The sequence below is a fragment of the Cetorhinus maximus genome, chromosome 12, assembly GCF_964194155.1.
Source record: "Cetorhinus maximus chromosome 12, sCetMax3.hap1.1, whole genome shotgun sequence".
NCBI classification, from domain to species: Eukaryota; Metazoa; Chordata; class Chondrichthyes; order Lamniformes; family Cetorhinidae; genus Cetorhinus; species Cetorhinus maximus.
The window spans coordinates 123989096-124009683 of NC_135890.1; the positions used below are offsets into that span (position 1 = coordinate 123989096).

Here is a 20588-nt window from a genome sequence, read left to right on the forward strand (position 1 = left end):
TGGATTATCCCTGCTACCCTTCTTAAACAATGGAACAACATTGGCCATTCTCCAGTCCTCTGGGACCTCACCCGTAGCCAGTGAGGATATAAAGATTTCTGTCAAGGCCCCAGCAAGCTCCTCCCTTGCCTCCCTCAGTACTCTGGAGTAGATCCCATCTGGCCCTGGGGACTTATCCACCTTAATATTCTTCAAGACGCCTAACACCTCTTTTTTGATCTCAACATGATCCATTCTTCTCCCATTTCTTCTGGCTCCACACACAGATTCCCATCTCTGTCCCTGAGTGGGCCTACCCTTTCCCTGGCTACCCTCTTGCTTTTAACATGTGTATAAAAGGCCTTGGGATTTTCCTTAATCCTGGTTGCCAATGACTTTTCATGACCCCTTTTAGCCCTCCTGATTCCTTGCTTAAGTTTCTTCCTACTTTCTTTATATTCTCCACGGGCTTCATCTGTTCCCAGCCTTCTAGCCCTTATGAATGCTTCCCTTTCCTTTTTGACTAATCTCACAATATCCTTCGTTATCCAAGGTTCCTGAAACTTGCCATACTTATCCTTCATCCTAGCAGGAACATGCCGGTCCTGAATTCTTATCAACTGACGTTTGAAAGCCCCCCATGTCAGTTGTTGATTTGCCCTCAAACATCCGCTTCCAGTCTAGATTCCTCAGTTCCTGCCTAATATTGTTATAATTAGCCTTCCCCCAATTAAGCACCTTAACCCGAGGACTCCTGTTTTCCTTATCCACCAGTACCTTGAAACTTACTGAATTATGGTCACTTTTCCCGAAATGCTCCCCTACTGAAACTTCGACCACTTGGCTGGGTTCATTCCCTAATACCAGGTCCAGTATTGCCCCTTCCCTAGTTGGACTATCTACATATTGTCTCAGGAAGCCCTCCTGGATGCACCTTACAAATTCTGCACCATTCAAACCCTTAGCACGAAGTGATGCCCAGTCAATATAGGGAAAGTTAAAATCACCCACCACAACAACCCTATTGCTTTTACATCTTTCCAAAATCTGCCTACATAACTGTTCCTCAATCTCCTGCCGGCAATTGGGAGGCCTATAGTAAACCCCCAACATTGTGACTGCACCCTTCCTATTCTGGAGCTCTACCCATATTGCCTCGCTGCATGAGCCCACCGAGGTGTCCTCCTGTCGTACAGCTGTGATATTCCCCTTAACCAGCAGTGCAACTCCCCCACCTCTTCTACATCCCTCTCTAACCTGCCTGAAACATCTAAATCATGGAACGTTTATCTGCCAATCCTGTCCATCCTTCAACCAAGTCTCTGTTATAGCAATAACATCATAGTCCCAAGTACTAATCCAAGCTCTAAGCTTATCTGCCTTGCCTGTTATACTTCTCGCATTGAAACAAATGTATTTCAGTACACTTAGTTGCTTAATGTCACCCCCTTAGTCCTTCCTCCTACTCGACCCCTTCCTTCACCATTACTTCTCCCTCCACCTTTACTCCCTCCCCTCTCTGCATTCCTTCCTCCCGCAGACTTCCTCCTCCCTTTGGACCCCTTACCCTCTATGGACTCGTTCCCCCCTCCAAAGTCCTCCCCTTACACCTTTCGCCCCCTTACACCTACATCCCCAATTGCCACCTTCTGTCTCATTACCCCCTCCTTCCCCTTTCATCCCTCCCCCCAGCCTCCCACCCCTGACACCTTCAATCCTGAATTCAATGGACTTTTTTTTTCTTTATTCTTTCATGGGATGTGGGTGTCACTGGCAAGGCCATCATTTGTTGCGCATACCTAATTTGTCCTTTAACTGAGTAGGTTGCTAGGTCATTTCAGAGGACAGTTAAGAGTCAACCACATTGCTGTGGGTCTGGAGTCACATGTAGGCCAGACAAGGTATGGACGGCAAATTTTCTTCCCTAAAGGACATTAGTGAACCAGATGGGTTTTTACGACAATCGGCAATGGTTTTGTCATCATTAGACTTTCAATTCCAGATTTTATTAGTTGAATTTAAATTCCACCAGCTGCCAGGGTGGGATTTGAACCCGTGTCTCCAGAGGATTAGCGTGGGCCTCTGGATTACTAGTCCAGTGACATTACCACTACACTATCTCCTCCTATGATGGTGTTTGCCTTAGAAGGAGGCCAGAAGGAATCCGCTACACCCTACTGACTGAAGACACTCATTTCTTACATTCACATCCTGTGTTCTACTGTAGTTGAAGATAGGGATGTTCACAGGATCACCACTTCTTGTTGGTTGCTTAATCCACTACCATTCTCAGGTAGGGATGGCAGGGTAGCGAGAACGTTGCTCTGATTCATTAATTGTAGTTCTTGTAGTTCAAAAAAATAGTCATTCCAGTATCAGCATTACATTTTTAATAAGTTGTCCAAACGGCAATTTATAGTCTTACATATTCAAAGCATCGTTGGTCAACTAAAATAACTAGACATGGTTTAGTAATTAGAAAGAAACTTGGAGGTTGAGTGATGTGCTAAAGTTATTGGCACAACTTTCATAGATTCTATGAAACTCGTTGCAGATACCAAAAATATATTTACTTAAGTGGCTTGTCATTTTGAGATATCCTTACTGAATTAAGACACTTTATTGCAATAGCATGTCTGGCCTTTCAGTTTATTTAATACTGCATTTTTATATATTTTTTGAAAAATTAGTTCAAGAAAATGTATTTCAACTTCAAATATAAAATATTAAAAAATTCTGAGAAACAAAAACCCTAAGTCTGCAAAATATTTTATGACAAGAGCTTTACATCTTAGTGCAGATTTTAACAAACAGTAACCACTTCTATATGGTCTACATCATATACAAAAGTACAGATATTATGCACTCTCTAAACATTACTAAAATATATCTTGTGTGGGTTTTAGTTACAATTTTTAATAACAAAACTAGTGAGATATGGACTGCGCTTCCTAAAAAAGGCACAATGTTTTGCTTTACATGTACAACAGTGTGACCTGTAATATATAGACACACATATTAAGGCCATCATTCAGTCTCAATGATTCAAAATAAACCCACCTTTTGCCAGTGAAAACTGTGCATACACATGTAGTTTTAGTGCAAGTAATGATTTGGTCAAATGAAGAATGGGAAACAATTTACAAATTTGCAGAAGTTCGTAAAACATGAAACCGCTTCAATGTCATACGGATTGATCCTAGATCGCGATTGATCTTTTCTAAACGATCTTCCAAAGCTTCCTGTGAAAACAATTCAGAATAATAATAGTACTCAGTGCATAATGTGAACTTTGTGCACAATCAAATCTATGGGGAGAAAACGCACAAGATGTGGTTTGTGGTGAGAGGATGATCTGTTTCCCAACTCTACTGGACAGGCAACTGGGATGAGACAGATTTAAGCCTTTCAAATTGTCTCAACCAAGTTACATTTCTTAGCAAACAGATTTATTTTATATAACAGCAGAGTTCGCTGGATATTTGCCATGTAATTCAAACTACAGACACTGCATATCTGTATCTTTCCCAAGAATTATTTAGATAGCCAGTAAACGAAGAAAAAAACATTTTGGAAGTGTCACATGCTTTTTAAAATGTTTGATCCAAAAGTATTGTACAAATATTATACATCCATCTCAGGTTAAATATTTATTGACATATAAATTCCCCTTGTGAGTGATTGCTGGCTGTGCTCAGTTGATCTGTTCTGGGTTGAATGGAATGGTTATGGAAAGCTTTGAGATTCTTTCTTTTCTGTCTCACTGTAGAGAGTCCAGTCTGCATTCTTCACCAGCTGCTCCTGTCCCCTTCCATACATCCTCTGCCCATTTCCCTTGAATTTCTGTTTTTTAGTAGGTGCAACACCCAATTGCCGGCAACAAATATCCTTTCACTTTTACTGGACTGATGTGGAGGCCATTCCTGGTGATATTTCAAAGATTTGTTTTTAAATTATTTGTTCTAAGTATGTAGATAATATTTGCAAGGCCACATTTATTACCCATCCTTAGATGAAGTAGTTGGCGGGCTCCTTCTATAACTAACTTGTTAAGTCATTTCCACAGGCACCATAAGTCAACTATGACAAGTGGACCTGGAGTGTAGCAGGTTCTCTTTCCTGAAGAACATTGGTGAAAAAGTAGGGTTTTTTGAGCAGTCAGGCAACTTTTCTTTTCCCCCGGATATAAAACTACAAATTACTCCTCCTCCTTCAGGTATCATGCCCTAAGAGGGCGTGGGCAACCATGGACTTCCATTGGATTGGTCCATGAATATGCTTGGAGGAGTACTGCAGTGGTTTGAACTAACAACCTTGAGGTTCCTAGTCCAGTAAGATCCTGGTTCCAACCTCTCATCTTGTTACTGGGTCTGAATAGATATTTTCCGACTCTCCTCAATTTAGTTAAGATTCTCGTTGCAATATCTTGCCTCAGTTTATATGATCTTTCAAAGTTATCAGTGACTTGGTAATCTCATTTCAACTGCTTAACTACTGCAAACTTGTATGTAAATTAGATGTGTTATAATGCTGCTAATCTACTTAATGTTGTGTGATGTAGTATCTACCTTATTCATTTTTGCTCATCTCTCTAACCCCAGTAGAAATTCAGAAGTAAAAAAACTTTAAAAATTCACTAAATTATAGCTCCATTACAATAAAGCACATGTTACAACAAAATTGCATACCTTTTCAAGCCTTGCTTGCAGAGTCATTCTACCTGTTGAACCAGGTATGCGACTTAATGCAGCTTCGATCTGCAGTAAAAAATTAATATATTAAACTACAGTAACCTGGAAGAAAATATATAATTGGCAAAAGAAAGAGTTGTGATTTCCTGTATTCAGTGATTTCTGTTGTAACAAAAAGATATAAAGATAGTGGATGAATTGGTGGTTATCTTTCAAAATTCTACAGATTCTGGAAAGGATCCTGTAGACTGGAAAGTAGCAAATGTAACACCACTATTTAAGGGAGGGAGGGAGAAAAGAGGGAAAACAGAGAACTACAAACCTGTTAGTTTGACGTCAGTAGTAGGGAAAATGTTAGAATATATTATAAAGGATGTGATAACTGGGCATTTCGAAAATAATGGTAAAATTAGGCATAATCAACATGGAATTATGAACGGGAATCACATTTGACAAATTTGTTGGAGTGTTTTGAGGATATTACTTGTTGCATAGATAAAGGAGAACCAGTAGATGTGACGTATTTGGATTTTCAGGAGGCTTTTGAGGTCCCACACCGGAGGTTAGTAATCGAAATTAGAGTGGATGGGATTGAAGGTAATATACTAGTATGGACTGAGAATGGGTTAACAGACAGAAAGCAGGAAGTAGGGATAAACAGGTCATTCTCAAGATGGCAGGCTTTTACTCATGAGGTACTGCGAGGATCAGTGCTGGGGCCACAACTGTTCACAATCTTTGTAAATGATTTGGATGTGTGGACCAATTGTAATATTTGTAAAGTTGCTGATGGCACAAAACTAGGTAGGAATATAAGTTGTGAGGAGGACTCAAGGAGGCTTCAAGTGGACTTGGACAAGCTAAATGAATGGGCAAGGCCACGGCAGATGAAATATAATATAAATTAGTGTGAAATTATCCACTTTGGTACGAAAAACAGAAAGGCAGTGTATTTCTCAAATGGTGAGAGGTTGGGAAGTGCTGGTGTCCAAAGGGACCTGGGTGTCCTTGTTCATGAATCACTAAAAGCTAGCATGTAGCTACAACAATCAATATGGAAGACAAATGGTATGTTGGCCTTCATTGCAAGTGGATTTGAGTACAGGAGTAAAGACATCTTGCTGCAATTGTATAGAGCCTTGGTGAGACTGCACCTGGAGTATTCTGTACAGTTTTTGTCCCCTTATCTAAGGATGTACCTTCCATGGAGCTGGTGCAACAGAGGCGCACCAAACTAATCCCTGGAATGGCAAGATTGTTTTATGAGGAGACATTGAGGAAACTGGGACAAAATCAAAATACTGCAGATGCTGGAAATCCGAAATAAAAACAAGCTCTGAGGAAGGGTAGACCTTTATACAGACCCGAACGTTAACTCTATTTCTCTCTCCACAGATGCTGTCAGAGCTACTGAGTTTTTTCAGCATTTTCTGTTTCTATTGAGGAAACTGAGCCTGTATTCTCTAGAGTTTCGAAGAGTGGGAGGTGATCTTGAAATTTATAAAATTTTTACAGGGCGTGACAGGGTAGATGTAGACAGGGTGTTTTCCCTGGTGGGTGAGTCTAGAACCAGGGGACACAGTCTCAGAATAAGCAGTGGACCATTTCAGACCGAGATGAGGAAGAATTTCTTCACTCAGAGGGTGATGAATCTTTGGAATTCTGTACTCCAGAAGGCTGTGGAGGCTCAATCACTGAGCATGTTCAAGACAGAAATTGATAGATTTCTGGATACTAATGGCATCAAGGGATATGGAGATAGCGCAGGAAAGTGGCGTTGAGGTAGATGATCAGCCACGATCTAACTGAATGGTGGAGCAGGCTTGACTGGCTGAAATGACCTACTCCTGTTCCTATGTTCCTAACACTTTGCTTCAGTATAAAGTGTAGACTTCTCCAAATGCATACATTACAAATGCCGCCAGATGCAATTAGCTGTCATGTTCCAATTTTGCTTTTTACACTATAAATGTTATAGTCTGTCCTGCTTTGTCATTTTCATTCATTGTAATTTCCAACATCCTTTGTCCTCATTTTTCTACAGTGCCATCTGTTCATCTGCACAGTTTGCTTATGGGAATTGTTATGATCTTTGGCCAGACTCCAGGACAAATGGGAGAGATCCGGTTGGGGAACAATGGCATTTTGTTTAAAGTATATAGGGATTGAGTTGACGACACCTGCTTTTGGAGTAAAGCCACAAGATTCCATGGGCTTTTAACAAACAAAAAAAAAGCAAACTTTACCATACAAGTTCAGAAAGATAAAACAATTTACAAATCTGTCTCATACTCTACATTCAGGGTAAGTATGAAGTCCAATTCCATGGATTTTTCAACACCCCCGCCCAGGCGTCTGTCACATTGTGAGCCAACCAATCTCACGTAACTTAGTCTTTCTCACAAGGGTTTCCAATCTCCACATTTGAAGATCCTGCCTTGGAATTCTCTCCAAAAGTCGCTCCCACTCATATGGCTTTAACAATGGCAGGGTTTCAATCTCAACTTCCATGATTCCTTTTCCCTGGATTCCCAAGAACACTCAAACACGAGCTTACAAGCACACTTTCAGATCTATGGCCATGCCAAGCAGAACACCACTGCTTTTGCTCCAACAGCCCTCTTTACTTAACGTCTACTCCCCACAGCTCTTTCTCTAACTTTTTAACCTAACTGGGACTTCTGCCTGTTCCGGTCTCTGTGGCACTTGTTGGCTGGCTGACTCCCCGAAACTGACTGCCTCAAGAAGAGTTGTTTAATGACCCTTGAACTGTTCTGGTGACTTATGAAAGCGCTCCCAGAGGATCCCACCCTAGTTACGAGGCAGGAACCAATGTAACAAACATTGGAACATCCTGTACCTTAAATGTTACAATCTGCACAGATGGCTGATTTAGCAACCAGGGATACACAGATCAATGGATTTCATGACACAATCTATTCATTCCGGCCATTCACCTGTACGCCAAACAGCCAATTTAGGATGACATAACTTGAAAAAGCACCATCAAAAACCTTGTTTATTCCCGAATTTGTAAAACTTTGCTTTAGAAAAGATCAATGCATTTCCATGGTCTTCTGTAATCTTTTCCTGAATTTTTTTTTAACCGCATTCTTCTAATTTTTCATCCCAGCTTTAATATCCATGTGCAATCTATCCATTGCTATAAGAAAAAACATGTGCTTCCATTAATAACCAGCATTAAAAGGAAGTTGGGCTTGCCCTACTGTTATGATCCTTGAGCAGACCCCCAAGTTCTTGGTGCGATCTGGTTTGGGACCAATAACCTTTTGTTTAAAGTTGACAAAGTTTGAGATTCAAGACAAAAACAAAAATACCTGGAAAAACTCAGCAGGTCTGGCAGCACGTTTCGAGTCCGTATGACTCTTCAACAGAACTATGTAAAAAAGAGATTCAAGATACTTGCTAAGAGAATAAAGCCGCAAGATTCCACGAGCTTTGAACAAACAAAAATAAACTTTACTATACAAGGTCAAAAAGATAAAACAACTTACAATATCTATCTTATACAGGGTTAATATGAAGCACATGTAAACTAACAGGCAAGCTGTGTTCAAACACACCACAATGCATAATAAATTGCAAATGCAACCAAGACAGATCCCACGAATTTCTCAGCAACTCACCCAGACGTCAGTGAACACCGAGTCAATGAATCTCATTGAAACTCTGTCCCTCTCATGAGGGACTCCAAACGTTTCACTTTCGAAAATACCCTCTCTGAATTCCCTCCAAGCTGCTCCAACACAGACTGTCTCAATGACTGCACACCTCCCAGGGTTTCAATCTCATCTCCCTAGACTCCGTTCCCCTGGATTTCCGAATCTGCGCTCCCCAGCTTCTACTTACGGTGCAATTTCAGCTCGTTAATAGCCAATTAGCATCACTGGGCTGGCACTGCCCCTGGATTTCACCAAGCTCCAATCTCCCCAGCTACACCAAGCTATAAATGACTCCCAGGGCTTCTTTTGAGCCCTAATCCTTTCAAGCACAGAGCCAATGGCCTTCTGCCACCTTCTCAGCTCCCCAGGACTTCTCTTGAACCCTAACTGCACAGAGCCAACTAACAGCAACACTTCTGCTGCCTGCAGCCTGCTAAGAGCAGAACCTTTTTGGTATGGCCTTTTCCCCTGCTGCAGGACATTCACTCCCCCAACAAACAGATAAAATTGAAACCCTGGAACTTTAACCTCCACCCATCTTCATGACGACGTAGCCTTCCAGGGAGCACTGAATGCTTTTAAATTAATTGTAGCTTTAACTCCCAAAACAAAACTCTCTGAACTGCATTTCTTTGCAAGCAGTGTAGACACATCTCCAATTCTCCAATTAAGTAAGCCTACCTGCTGCTTTAAAATCTCACTTTTCTAGCTGTTAACCCTTTAAGTCAACATGGCCCCAAACTCTGAAGTATAATGGTCTTCAAGAAGTGTAATAGTCTTCAAGCTGCTTTAGTTGCATTCATCCCATTTTCTATAGTTAAACATTAATCTTCCCAGAACTAAAAATTACCACTGAAACATTACTCTGAACCATGAGCTAGGTATTTGTGACACTAAAGATATCTACCAGGGTTCAGTGGAGTCTGTCGTTCCCTTAAGCACTCCGGTTGTCTGTCCTTTAATCGAATTTGACTCTTGCTGCTCAATACTTGCCAGCATTATTACATAGCACTTACAGCTACAGACACAGGCCATTCAGTCTAACAGGCCCATGCGAGTATTTATGCTCAATACAAGCCTCCTCCCACCCTTTTTTATCTAACACTATGAACACATCCTTCTATTAATTTCTCCTTCATATGTTTACCTAGCTTCCCCTTAAACACATCCATGCTATTCAACCACTCCATGTGGTAGGGAGTTCAACATCCTAACCACTCTCTAGGTAAAGAAGTTCATTCTGAATTCCCCACCGGATTTGTTAGTGACTGTCTTATATTTATGGCCCATAGTCTAATCTATAATTGGAAACATCTTCTCTAACCCATCAAACCCTTTCATAATCTCAAGACCCTCTATCAGGTCATGCTCAGCCTTCTCTTTGAGAGAAAAGAGCCTTATCCTATTCAATCCTTCCTATTAGCTATAATCTCACATTTCTGGTATCATTTTGGTGCACCTTCTCCAATGCCTCTATCATACATAGACCAGGACTGTTCACAGTACTTCAAGTGTGGTCTAACCAAGGTTCTACATAAATGCAACATAATTTTTCTACTTTTCAATTCTATATCTCTCATAATGAACCCCAGTGCTTTGTTTGCTTTTCAAAAAATAGCCTTAACTTATGTCACTACCTTAGTGGTTTGTGTATATACCTGTATGAGTCAGTTTCTCTATCACATTTAGTTAACTTATTCCAAGCAGTATGAAGTTTTCTCATTCTTCCAACCAAAAAGTACACCCCACACTTAGTTATATTGAAGATCATTTGCTAATTGTATTCTGCAGGTTTATGTATGCCTTGTTGTATTTTGTCACATCTTCCTCTGGGTTAACTACAGACCCCAACTTGGTGTCATCCACAAATTCCAAAAATGTTCTTCCGATTCCAGGGTCCAAAGCATTTATATGTAAATCGTAAACAACAGAGGTTCCAGCACCAAATCTTGTGGAACACCACTTTCCATCTTTTGCCAATCCAAGTAACTCCCTTTAACTCCTACTCTGTTTTCTGACTTGTAGCCAGTTTGCTATCTATTCTGCTACTCATCCCCTGACTCCGCATATTATGACCTTAGCCAAAAGTCTACCATGAAAGGGCCTTTTGAATATCCAAATATAATACGCCTAATGTATTACCCATATTTACCCTGTTACTGCTTCAAAGAATTTTGTGAGATTACTCAAACATAATCTTCCCTTTTAGAACCTGTGCTGCCTATTATATCTTCAGTTTCTAGATCTTTTTCTATTTCATCTTTGAGTAAGGATTCCATTACCTTTCCTATCATTATTGTTAGTCTAATTGGTCAAAGGACAAGTCCAGAGAACTATCTAAAGGGAACACATTTGCTATCCATTACTCCTCTACATTATTCCCTTTTCTGACTAATGTTTATTTACACATAATAGTGGCTCTGTTATCACTTCCCTAGCTTCCTTTAATATGTGCGGATGCAATCCTAGACAAGGGGTTTCATCCTCTCCGAGTTTGATGAGTTTATCAATTATCTACACATCTTCTATCTTAAATGTCTTCATATCTTTTTTGATTTCTTCCTCTGTCATGTTAGTTGCCCTGCTAAATACTGAGGCAAAATAATTATTTAATATTTTTGCATTTTCTGTCATTACCTGTGAGTTTATCATGTGTATGCCTATGCGACCATAAGACTAGCCTGATTTTTGTTTTGTTATTGATCTGTAGAATGCTTTACTATTTCTTTTTATATTCCTTGATAATTTAATTTTGAAGTTTCTTTGCCTTCCTATTGTTTATTTGACTTCTTTCCTAACTTTTCGTATTCCCTTTTTGTCATTGAATGGCAGAACAGGCTCAAGGGGCTAAATAACTATTCCTGTTTCTATCTTCTGGTTCATTTGCCATTATTAGGTAACGCAGTGCTCCCTTTCTCATCACAGAGCAGAAGTCAGTACGGCACAGGAGGAGGTCATTCAGCCCCACTGAGTCCATGCTGCCACTCTGCAGAGCAATCCTGTCAGTCCCACACCCCTGTTCTATCTCCGTGACCCTGTTAGTTTATTTCCCTCAAGTGCCCACCCAATTTCCTTTTGAAATCATTTATCGTCTCTGCTTCCATCGCTCTTGTAGACAGTGAGTTCCAGGTCATTACCACTTGCTGTATAAAAAAATTCTTCCTCACATTCCCCTGTATCTCTTGCAAGGACAACTTGTACCATCAACAAATGGGAACAGCTTTTCTTTGTCTATCCTATTTAAACCTGTCATAATCTTGCAGACCTCTATCAAATTTCCTCTCAACCTCCTTTGCCCCAAGGAGAGCAACCTTTCTCAAAAGGTTTCGAATCTCCATGTTCCAAGAACTCGCCTTGGAATTCTCTCCAAAGGTCGCTCCCACTCAGGCAGCTGAAAGTGTGCTTGGAAGGTGAAGCTTGAGTTTATGCAGAGATCCAGGGGAAAAGAATCCCAGAAGACGAGGTTGAAACCCTGGAGGTGGATTCTCATTGAAGCTGCCCGAGTGGGAGCGACCTTTGGGGAGAATTCCAAGGCGAATTCTTGGAACATGGAGATTGGAAACCTTCTTGAGAAAGAAACAGTGTTTCAGTGATAGTGTAACAAGCGCCTGGGTGAGTTGTTGAGAAATCCATAGAACCTACTTTGGTCACATCCGTCATTTACTTTGGAGTATGCTGTGTCTGACCACAGTTCACTAGTTGGTTCACATGTACTACATACTTACCCTTATTAGAGTATAAGATAGATATGATATATTGTTTTATCTTTCCGAATTTGTATGTTTCTGTAAAGATATAGCTGGGGTGAAGAAATAGTGAATATTTGAATCATTTTCCTGTGTTTGTATTGAGAACTTTCCAACCTTTTCGTCTGTTGTAATTATAGTTCATTTTTCCTTGTTTAATAAATGTTTTATTCTTTATGTTAAAAATTCATAAGTGAACTCCTGTGAACTTGTTCGGTAACTTTCCTCCATGGTTTTTTAAAAAAACAAAGTTAGGACCTTTCAAGCCAGGTTTCTTTCATCCTGGGATCTGACTTGTCCAGTATCAACATCAGCTGGGATCGTAACACAGCACTGAATGTCGGGGAATACCACTGTCCACCATCCTCCAGTCTGGAAAACAACTATTTACCACAACTCATTGTTTTCTGCCCTTAAAACTTTTTTATTAATCCAAGTTTACACTGGACCTCCTATTCTAAGAATCTGAATTTTGTTAACTTTTATGTGTGGTACTTTGTCAAATGCTTTCTTAGAACGCATATAGGTAATATCCACTTCATTAGCCTTATCCGTTACTTCATCAAAAAATTCAATTAGATTTGTCAAACATGATCTGCCTTTTCTAAATCCATGCTGGCTCTCCTTAATTAACTCCAATCTCTCGGTGCCTTTTCATTTTTTTCCCCTGATTACGGTTTCTAAAACCTTAGCCACCACTGATGTTCAACTAACCTGTAGTTACTAGGAATGTCCTTTCACCCTGTCATGAACAAGGGTGTTAACATTTGCAACTCTCTAATCCTCTGGCACCTCCCCATTTCTAGGGAAAATTGGAAGATTTTTGGCAAGCCCCTTCTGCTATCTCCACCCTCACTTGCTTCAGCAACCTGGGATGCAAGCCATCCAGACCAGGCGACTTATCCATTCTAAGTATATCGCCAGCCTTTCCAGTACATCTTGCCCATCAATTTTCACCCCATTAATGGCTTCTACCTTCTCCACTTCTACCAATATTTTGTCAGCATTCTCTGTTGGGCTTTTTATATAATGTGTCAGAAAGGAACCAGCACACATTTTAAAATGTCATTCCCTCTAACCCCATCACTGCTCCTCCTTGCCAGCTTATTTAAGGGTGGTTAAAATCGCCCATGATTGTTATTCTCTGTCTTTTATTCTTTTCACATATTTGCTTACATATACCTTGTTCCATCACCTTTCCACAATCAGGTAATCTGCATTGTTCCATTTTGACTGATCCCTTGTACTTCAATTCATATGGGGCTGAGTTTTCCCCCTGTCGAAGGGGTTTTGCGGGGGTGGGTGGGAGCGAGTGCGAACCCGAACAGCACCCCCGATCGGGTCTGCGCCGCCATTTTACGTGGGCGGGCCAATTAAGGCCCGCCGAGCGCTCCTTGTGCGGGCGGGAGGGGATTCCCTGAATCAGGCCCTGACCTCTTCTGCACATGCACGCGAAAGAACGTAAAAAATCTCCCTGGGGCACGGAGGTGTCTCAGGGAGATCAGTTTAAGGTTTTAAATAAAGGAGAAAAAAATTAAAACATGTTCCCTCATGTGACAGTGTTACATGAGCTGGAACATGCCCATGAATTTTTAAAATAATTTTTATTGAATTTTAAAACACTTCATGAAAGCCTCATCCTGCCCGTGAGGTTTCGTGAAAAACGCAAAGGCTGCCTGGCCTATTCACCCACCCGCCAACCTTAAGGTTGGACGGGTAGCTCATTTAACTGTTTTAATTCGTTTTTAACAGGCCTTATTAGGCCTTTGACATTTTGGTGGGCGCGCAGCCAACTTGGCTGCGCACCCGCCGAACTGAAAATCTAAGTGACATGCGGTGAGTTGCAACGCCTGCCCAACGTCACCGCACTTCATTTTACCTGTCGGTGAGCGGGCCCCGACCCCACTCGCCGACCAGAACAATAAAACTCTTGTAATGTTAACCAGATTCTGCATTCCTTTAATTTCCAAAGGCAGACACATTGAGGCCTCATTTAGCTCAGTTCTTAAGTTGCTTTATTCTGCTCCACAAAACATACAGAACACCAACCAGGATGGAAAAAAAATCACTTGGTATAATCAGTTAAATTTCTGTTTGCATACCACAACAAAAATAAAAATGCCTTCTGAGGAATAGATTTGCTATCTGTCCTATCAGCAGTTACAACTCAACTCATCACACACCCCTGACACGCCTCCATCGCTATCAAGTGTTGTGTGGTGGTTTTTAAAGAGCCTCTCTTCAAAGACTTGTACAGGTCAAAAAATATAGTTAACCCCAAGGTGAATGTTTCCTGAACGGCTGGACATTGCTAATGAATAGGCCATTGTTTGCGAACTCTTTCACCCCCCATTTAAACCAACTCACAAACTATTGGATTCTCATCTCATCATGGGATTGTCTGAAATAGCTAACCACATCGGGCAAGCTTATCTTCAAAACCTATTTTAAGACAGTTCATGCCTGGCTCCAGTTTGAGAGAAAAAAAATCTGAATCCCAAACCAGGTAAGTAGGTGTTCCATAATTCTTATTAAACTTATATATTTTTGAATGCATTATTTCATCACACCATTTGACATTAAACTGCAAAAGAATTCTGACTCACTATGAACAGCAATCCCTTTAATAGATGTATTTAGCTTTGCAGTCCATTTATTAAAATATTCCCCCTTCTTCCAGCAACATTTCTCATGTGAGCAAAAGACTGATCAATGAAACCTGTTCCATTGCAAGCTGGCAATCCCTGTTCAGCAGGAAACCCTTATTTATCTAATACATCCAATCTGTAGATATGGGCCAGCAAGGCCAGCATTTGTTGCCCACCTCTAAATACCCTTGATCTGAGTGGCATACTGGCCATTTCAGAGGGCAGTTAGGAGTCAATCTAATGTCTGGGGTCACATGTAGGCCAGGTAAGGATGGCAGATTTCTTTTCCTAAAGGACATTAGTGAACCAGATGGGTTTTTACAACAACTGACAATTGTTGCCATAGCTAGCTTTATGTTCCAGGTTTATTAATTGAATTTAAATTCCACCAGCTGCCATGGTGGGATTTGAAACCACGTTCCCAGAACATTAGCCTGGACATCTGGATTACTCATCCAGGGACTTTACTACTACACCACTGTCTTCACCTGAAATTGCACATACTTTGCTAGACACAGGATTTTTTCTGGCCTGGTTCCAAAGGACACTATTTGTAAAACATACTGCACATAAAAATAATGCAAAAATTTTTATTTCCACATTACCTGATAGTGTTAATACACTATCAATTGCAGAAGGTTTTCTCTAAATCCCAAAACTTTAGTGCAAGGTATAATTGGTAATAAACAAAAATTTTAACTGAAATTGTTCCAAATTTATGGACATGAATTGTAATCTGCTTCATTACCTGCTGCTTTTCTTGTGTAAGCATATCGAAAAGCTTCTCAGTCTCTCCTAGTGCCTCCATTCTTGCTTTGTATGTCAGTTCTGTCTCATAGGGTGTTTGTAGTACGGGAATTTTCTTCTCTTTCTGAAGAAAAGTGGTTGCCTTGTCTTCCCAAGCAGGCCGACTAGTAACAGATCCCAGCTTCACTGCATCTAGTACAGAATCTGAAAGTGATTCAGCTTGAAACTTGTCATCAACACAATTCCTTGAATTTTGCATTGCTGCAAAAAATAATTAATGGGATTTTTAAAAATGAACAATTAAATACCTCCACTTTTAGTTTTTGCAATTTTGAAAAAAATTCTCAAAAAATTTAATATTATACATGTTTACCTTTTGTATTTTCCAGTGGGAAAAACTGAAGTCTCTTTCTTGGACTTGAACTTTGAGAGGGGACTGAACTTGGAAGCTCCATTTCATCAAAGTGCACATCAAATCTAAAAATAAAATGATTCATCAAAAAGGAAGATTGCACACTGAAAACATAATAGTTATTCTTTGAATAACAAAAAAACCTTTTGTGCAAACCACTAATTTCATTCCAAAGTCAGTATTCCAGAAATGTAGAAATTGGAACACCCAAGGACAATTCAGTGCCATCACTATGGTAGGTCACGTGCTGCTTACCCAGACCCAATCAACGGGCTGATGCAACGCTAACTAAACTTGAAACACTGATTGTTGAGCCAAATTAGGAAAATGTCTAAATTCACATTTGTCATTTCCTTTGTCAAATAGTTTGTTCTAGGATATATGATATATGCACGTGGCTGATTCTCATGTGATCGTCACACATTAATAACAGTTCCATTACTGCTTTGGCATGAATCTCACATACAGTTTGAAGCAATGTGGTATCTACAGACTAGTGGACCACTTATTTCAGGCTTGTTCAGTCTTAATCCAATAAGACAGAAGTCAGAGTCGACCTTCCTTTTTGCCACTTGTTTTTGTCCATATGGTATTAATTGCACAAGGTTTACTGGTATTTTATAACATAACTAAATAACATAAAACATACATTATTAACCAGAACAGTGGCATTATGTAGACAACATTTTAATGCATCCAACCAAATGTTGGATTTGGAACATTTCCGCCTTTCGTAATGGCACAGCTCGAGACTGGAGCACCGTCACTTAACTAAGTTCATATATATGGCACCGTAGTCAAATGTTGGTTAAAATTGAAAATTCAAATATTCTACATAACCAAATGTGAAAAAATTGCAATAAAATTAACCAATGGAAAGATTATATACAAAGAACCTAGCAGCAACATGGGACAGAAATTTCCATCCGGTGGGCGGGCGTGTGCCTGACCCGAACGGGAATGAAATAGTGTATGATAATGTCGGGCGAGCGCCCCAATGTCATCGCGCACTCTCGCGATCTTTCAGTTGGCGGGTGCGCACGAGAGGCAGCAGCGCGTCCATCGACAATTAAGAGGCCTATTAAGGCCCTTAAGTAATTAATAAAGTTGCATTTTTTGCTGCCCGCTCAACCGTTTGGTTGGCGGGCGGGTGAAAAGGCCAGGCAACCTTTGCATTTTTAACGTAACCTCATCCATGGGCAGGATGAGGTTTCCAACGCTTACTAAAAAGAACAGTAAAAAATTTTAAACATCCTTTTTTACATGTCCCTCTTCATGTGGCTGAGTCACATGTGGGGGCATGTAAAATATTTATTCTTCATTTTCAAATCCTTCAGCTCCGAGGCAGCTCTGTGCCTTCAGGGAGCTGTCAGTGCGTGTTCCTCCGTGCATGTACACACTTCAGCGCTCATGCTCCTCCCGCCCCCACTCCAGCAGCACTGAGGCTCTCAGCACGCATTTCACGCTGGCTGGCTGTTAATTGGCTAGCCAGCATGATGTTGCGGTCGGAGCCCGATCGCGGGCAGTGGTCGGTCTCCTGGTCGATCGTGGGCCTGCCCGACGAGGGGAAAATCCTCCCCATGTAGTACCTGTACTCAATTGCCAGAAACCAACTAGACCAGCTAAACCAACTAGATCTCTGTCCTCCAGCTGGGCTGTATTGACTCTCTGCCCATGACAATTATAATAATTGTTCCATGTCATTTTGACTAAATATAGGTTCACAACTTTTTTAAACTTTTTAAAATGTATTTTAAAATTTAACATTAGTCAACCTTTGTATTAACAAAGCATTACATAATATATTTAAACAGGTAAACATAAAAAGGGTTTAGTACTCCAGGCTGAAACATCTTCATACAAATGCATTGAGAGCAGCATCCTCCCTCTACTTACACACCACACAACGTCCATGTTGCACGAGCAAGCCCCGCTGTCTCACTATTTGATGAAGGGCTCATGGTTAATGACCTGTTATTCTGAAGTTTAGATTTTACCTAATGGAGAGCATTACCTTGTCACTGTGTTTTCTTCTTTGCCAAGGATGTGATTAAATCCAGGGGACAGGTTCTCTTTAGGACAACGTTTGGGACTGGACTTAGCAGACAATGATGTTAACAAAGTGTTTCGTTTAGCTGCCAAAGAGAGGAAAAAAATATATCAGTATTTGAATGGGTGCTTTTTAAAATCTGTCAACAGCTGGGTCACTGCATCTTCCAGGGGGAAAAAACAAGCCAATAGGCAATACAGATATTTATGCCAAATTTTTTATATGTCACTTTCTTCCACTAAATTATTTCCCATCTTCAGTCCCCAGTTCTGGTATCTGCTGCTGACAGAGCAGGCAAGTGACCTGCTGCCAGAATGCCAGTATGTCCTATAGCTGGAGGCCAAAAAATACCATTAATTGCCCTGATATGACTTCCCAGTCCACACACTTTCTCTCAGTACCTCAGCACTTGGCACGGTTCAAGAGCTGGAATCATGCCCATTTTTTTTTTTCACTTGTTCAGAGGGTGTGGGTTCTTGACCCAGCCAGCTTTTATTGCCCATCCCTCACTTCACTGCTCACTGTGTTGCAGGGCAAATTTTCAAAGTTTTGTATGTTAACTGAATTATCAAATCTAATTTTAGGAAGCCTTATTGAGGCAAATCCCTAACTGCAAAATCATATGCTCAGACAATAAACTGGATGAAGATTTTGTTTTTCAAATTATTGATTCCACGAACAAGGAAGTCAAGATTTCACAACATTCCAGTTTTTGCTGATTTTTTAAAACTCATAAATATAGCTAACATCTCTGCAGTTGTATGTCATCATTCTGTAACACAAGAGCAATGTCACACAATTCTTCAGAATTTATTTTAGAAAATATTTAAGATTCAAGTGGGAGTTGCACACCCATAGTTCAAGTTATTCTTTCATAAATGCACAAACACCCAAGAAAATGCTGCAAACATATTTGTTTAAACTGCTGCCATCATTATTGCTAACAGGGAGGTGAAAATAAAAGGTGATGTGTTCCTCATTCTTTGAATATCACATTCATTTCATCTATCCACAACACCCTCCTACTCATTCTATCAGAAACTTCGGTACCAAGTGTGGATTTCATTCTCTTCCCCCGCGAGGGAAGCTAGTTCGGTTTTGGCAAATGGCAAGAAGTTCACAAAGGCTCTTTGTTTTCAAAATAAGGACCATTCGTACAGGTGTCTTCAACTCTCTCCTTCTTCCTGCCCGCAGCCCTGAACCTTCGCAAGTCTCGCACACACTAACTTTTTTTTTGCAATTTCTCATCTATCTCTCTTTCTATCCTATCCTCATAAATGAGAACTCATCCTGCTCAATGGCCTTCCCCTTCAATTCCTGACCACTCAACTCCTTTTTTTGATCATTGTTAGCTGATACGAATGATTTCCATTTCTGACACCGTCCCTCTCCCCATACTTGCATCACCCTCTCTCAAAAACTCACCCTCAAATCATCCATCCTTGTCAATTATGCCCCATCTCCAATCTCCCTTTCCTCCCTAAGTTCTTTGAATGCATTCTCATCTTCCAACTCTGTGGCCATCTCTACTGAAACACATCCAATCCTGCTTCCAGCCTACTCATATCACTAAAATGCCACCACAAAAGTCACAAATGGAATCTTTTTGTGACTACACTATGGCAAACCATCCCTCCTTCACTCTTCCACAATGTTTAATGCAGTTGACCATGTTATCCTCTTTCAATGATTCTGCTCTATCTGACTGTCCTTATATTCCTGTCTAAACACAGGAATACTTTTTCAGCAAAGTCTTCTCTTCCATGCCCTGCACCATCACCCATGAGGACCCCTCCTCTTCCATTCTCTACATGTTGCTCCTTGGCAAGCATGGATCCTCTTTCACATGTACAGTGACAATACCCATCTCTACCTCTTCACCACCACTACTCCTGACTTCTTAATCGTTTCTGTGCTGTCCAACTGTTTGTTAAACATAAAATCTTGTACAAGTCACAACTTCCCCAGCTCAACAGTGTGAAGACTGTAGTCACGGTCTTTGACTCAACACACAAGCTTCATTCTCTTCCCACTGACTCAATTTCCCTCTGTCAATTCCCAGGTTGAACCATATTGTTGGTACTATTGACATCATGTTCAACTCTGAGTGGAGCTTTAAACACCACAGCATCTCCAACCCCCACAACTTTTTATTCAAGACTACTTACTTCCTCAACATTGCCTATCTCCATCCCTTTGGCATTGAAACCCTATTACACAGCCTTGAGACTTCACTATGCTAACTCTTCTCAGTTGCTACCCTCTCATCCACCACACTCCAAACCTGTGTTGTATGGATCCTGTTCACACATCCATCACCCTCATCCCTGCTGACCTACACATACTTCCTAGCCACAGTGTTTTAAACTAGTATTCTAGATTTCTTTGCTGTTTGGCTCAGTGGTAGCGCTCTCATCTGAGTCAGAACATTGTGCATTTAAGCCATATTACCTCTTTGCTTGTAGTGGTATCATATTGTGCACTAATTGGCTCTGTCTTTGCTTACACAACAACAGGGATTGCAGTTCAAAAGTAACTAATTGGCTGTGAAGGACTTTGGGACATCATGCTGATATTAAAGGCACCATATAAATGCAAGTTACAAAATAATAATTTCTGTGTAATGCATCAT

General features: G+C 40.6%; 1 protein-coding gene across 8 annotated transcripts in view; it reads right to left on the reverse strand.

The window, feature by feature from the left end:
- Positions 1-2354: 2354 nt before the first annotated feature.
- mphosph9 (M-phase phosphoprotein 9) overlaps positions 2355-20588 on the reverse strand; it is an 84180-nt gene continuing 65946 nt past the window's right edge. For 4 of the 8 annotated variants that reach the window (XR_013578244.1, XR_013578245.1, XR_013578248.1 and 1 more), the window contains 6 exons: positions 17921-18041; positions 15868-15971; positions 15496-15755; positions 6633-6884; positions 4668-4736; positions 3203-3221 (listed from right to left, as the gene is read on the reverse strand). Coding sequence is in view for 2 of the 8 variants with exons in the window: in XM_078554583.1 (XP_078410709.1) it covers positions 3120-3221; positions 4668-4736; positions 15496-15755; positions 15868-15971; positions 17921-18041 (656 nt within the window). In the remaining 6 variants the exon portion in view is untranslated. Of the gene's footprint in view, positions 3222-4667; positions 4737-6632; positions 6885-15495; positions 15756-15867; positions 15972-17920; positions 18042-20588 lie in introns of all 8 variants that reach the window. The other 4 variants (XR_013578247.1, XR_013578246.1, XM_078554584.1 and 1 more) reach the window with 4 other exon arrangements.